General features: G+C 48.8%; 1 protein-coding gene across 1 annotated transcript in view; it reads left to right on the top strand.

The window, feature by feature from the left end:
- The window catches only part of EMH_0012580 (uncharacterized protein), a gene marked incomplete at both ends in the record, with an annotated part of 5,643 nt that extends 4,991 nt beyond the window's left edge, over window positions 1–652 (top strand). The window contains one exon of the mRNA XM_013495051.1: window positions 83–652. Coding sequence (XP_013350505.1) covers window positions 83–652 — 570 coding nt within the window. The remainder of the gene's footprint in view (window positions 1–82) is intronic.
- Between the last annotated feature and the right edge of the window lie 2,492 nt (window positions 653–3,144).

Raw genomic sequence — 3,144 nt, 5'->3', positions numbered from 1 at the left:
TGCTGCTGCGGGTACACCTGGTGCTGCATCAGCAGGAGGCTCGGGAGACAGCAAAAGAAAGGGCGGGGGGGTTTCAACAAAGAACAGAAACAGAAAGAAAGCTGCTGCTGCTGCTGCTGTTGCTGCTATAGTATTAGAAGCAGAAGACAAGAAGCGTGCTGCGCTGCTGCAGCAGCAGCAAGATATGTTTATGCAGCAGCATGGTGCTGCTTCTCGCTACCATGAGCAGCTACTCAGGCAGCAGGGAGCAGCACCGACGCAGCAGGAGCTGCTGCAGCAGCAGCAGCAGCAGCAAGAACAACTGCATCAGCTGCAGCAGCACCTCCTCAGGGGAACGAGTGCCAGTATGCATGCACTGCAGCAGCAGCATCTGCAGCAGCACCGCGCAGCAGAAGAAGCAAACCGTCACCGTGTTGCTGCTGCTGTTGCTTCAGCTGCTGCTGGTGCTGCTGCTGGCATGCACACCCCGGGGCATCCGTCGCAGCTGCAGCACCAGCAGCAAATGCCTACAGCAGCAGCAGCAGCAGCAGCAGCAGCAGCAGCAGACAAGCGGCAGCAAGCCCCCTTGCCCCGCTTCACTGACTCTCTTGCTGCTGCAGGCCGCACGTCGGAGCTGCTAATCCCAGAGGTGGAGGAAGAGGATTTCTTATGAGCTGCAGCAGCAGCAGCAGCAGCAGCAGCAGCACTTGCTGCTGCTGCTGCTACAGCAGCAGCAACTTCTGCTGCTCCTGCTGCAGGAGCTGCACCTGCCGCTGCTGCTGCTGCTGCAGGAGCAGCAGCGGCACGTGCAGCTGCAGGAGCAGCAACTGCTGCTGCTGCTGCTGCAGGAGCAGCAGCAGCAGGTGCAGCTGCAGCAGCAGCTGCTGCAGCAGCAGCATCTTTTTTAATGTGTGCGCTGCAGCATTAACAACTCCTCCCTGTGTATGAGCTGCAGCAGCAGCAGCAGCAGCAGCAGCAACAGCTCATACGGCAACAGCAGCAGCAACTCGAGCAGCATGTTTATCAGCTCAGCAGCAGCAGGAGCTGCTGCAGCCGCAGCTGCAGCAATGGCTGCAGCAGCAGCAGCGCAGCAGCAGCAGCAGCAATTGCTGCAGCAGAGTGAATTTGTTTGTTTTGTTTTGGGGGTCCACCAACAGGAGAATTTCTGCTTCGTACACTTGACGCTAAATTCTTCTGTTGCTGCTGCTGCTGCTGCTGCTGCTGCTGCTTGTGCTGCTGCTGCTGCTGCTGGTGCTGGTAGTGCTGCTGCTGGTGCTGCTAGTGCTGCTGCTGCTGCTGCTGCTGCTGCTGCTGCTGCTGCTGGCAGGGCTGCCGCTGATACTACTGCTACAGCTGTTGCTGCTAGTGCTATTGCTGCTGCTGCTAGTGCTGCTGCTGCTGCTATTGCTGCTGCTGCTGCTATTGCTGCTGCTACTGCTGCTGCTGCTGTTAGTGCTGCTGCTAGTAGAGTATAAAAGGAGACAAACCCTTCTCTGCAACCACCACAAACCCTAAACCCTAAACCCTAGATGATGGTTTTACAGCTCTCTCCCTGTAGGCAAACCCTTATCTAAAACCCTAGTGTTGATTCGCTGCTTTAGGGTTTAGGGTTTAGGGTTTAGGGTTTAGGGTTTAGGGTTTAGCTCGGTGCAGCATCTTTCTTTCTGGGTGGAGACAGATGTTTAGGGTTTAGGGTTTAGGGTTTAGGGTTTGTGTTTGTTTTATTTTCCTTTCGTGTTTATTTTTTTTTCTGTCTCCTTCTCTGTCTCCCTGTCTCTGTCTTTGTTTGTGTTTGTCTTTGTTTACTTTTTTTGTTTTTTTTTTACTTTTTTTTTTTGTTTTGTCTGTGTCCTTTTGTTGTTTTCATCTCCTTTTGCTGCCTTTGTTGTCTCCTGTCTCCTTTTTGTTTCTTTTTCTCTCTGTCTCCTTTTTGTCTCCTTTTTGTCTCCTTTTTGTCTCTTTTTGTCTCCTTTTTGTCTCCTTTTTGTCTCCTTTTCTGTCTGCTTCTTTGCCTCTATTCTTTGTCTCTATTCTCTGTCTCCTTTTCTGTCTCTTTTGTCTTTATCTCTGTCTCCTTTTCTGTCTCCTTTTTGTCTCCTTTTCTGTCTCCTTTTTTGTCTCTATTCTTTGTCTCTATTATATGTCTCTATTGCTGTCTCCTTTGTCTTTATCTCTGTCTCCTTTTTGTCTCCTTTTCTGTCTCCCTTTTGTCTCCTTTTTTGTCTCCTTTTTGTCTCATTTTCTGTCTCCTCCTTGTTTCTATTACTGTCTCCTTCTTTGTCTCTATTCTTTGTCTCTATTATTTATCTCTACTCTCTGTCTCCTTTTCTGTCTCATTTTTGTCTCCTTCTCTGTCTCCTTCTTTGTCTCTATTCTCTGTCTCCTTTCTGTCTCCTTTTTGTCTCTATTACTGTCTCCTTTTTGTCTCCTTATCTGTCTCCTTCTTTGTCTCTATTCTGTGTCTTTATTATTTGCCTCTATTACTGTCTCCTTATCTGTCTCCTTCTTTGTCTTTATCTCTGTCTCCTTTTCTGTCTCCTTCTCTTTGTCTCTATTCTTTATATCTACTCTCTGTCTCTTTTTCTGTCTCCTTTTTGTCTCCTTTTCTGTCTCCTTTTCTGTCTCCTTCTTTCTCTCTGTTCTCTGTTTCTTATCTGTCTCCTTATCTGTCTCCTTTTCTGTCTCTTTTTCTGTCTCTTTTTTGTCTCTTTTTGTCTCTTTTTTTGTCTCCTTTTATTTGCTGTCTCTTAATAACAAAACTATATAACAGCAACTGCATGTGTGTTGCTGCTGTTGCTGCTGCTGCTGTTGCTGTTGCTGCTGTTGCTGCTGCTGCTGCTGCTGCTCGCTCTACCACGAGTCCACTGCACGGCAGCAGCAGCAGCAGCAGCAGCAGCAGCAGCAACAGCAGCAGCAGAAATAATAATAGTAATAATAATAAACAAATAAAACAAAACTAAAATACAATATAACTTTATTGGTTTTTAGGTTATTGTCTCCTTTGCATCCAACAGACGCTTGTCTGCTGCTGCTGCTGCTGCTGCTGCTGTTGCTGCTGCTGCTGCTGCTGCTGCTGCTGTGGGCCCCGCTGCCAACAGCAGCAGGGGGCCCCCTGGGGTTCTCTCACTGGGGCCCTGGTGTGTGTAAGCATTGCAGCAAGAAATA

Source organism: Eimeria mitis, genomic scaffold, assembly GCF_000499745.2.
Source record: "Eimeria mitis Houghton genomic scaffold, Emh_scaff14, whole genome shotgun sequence".
In the NCBI taxonomy this organism is placed as follows: Eukaryota; Apicomplexa; class Conoidasida; order Eucoccidiorida; family Eimeriidae; genus Eimeria; species Eimeria mitis.
Note: the sequence above shows the minus strand (reverse complement) of the source record. Positions and strands in the feature narration are given on the sequence as shown.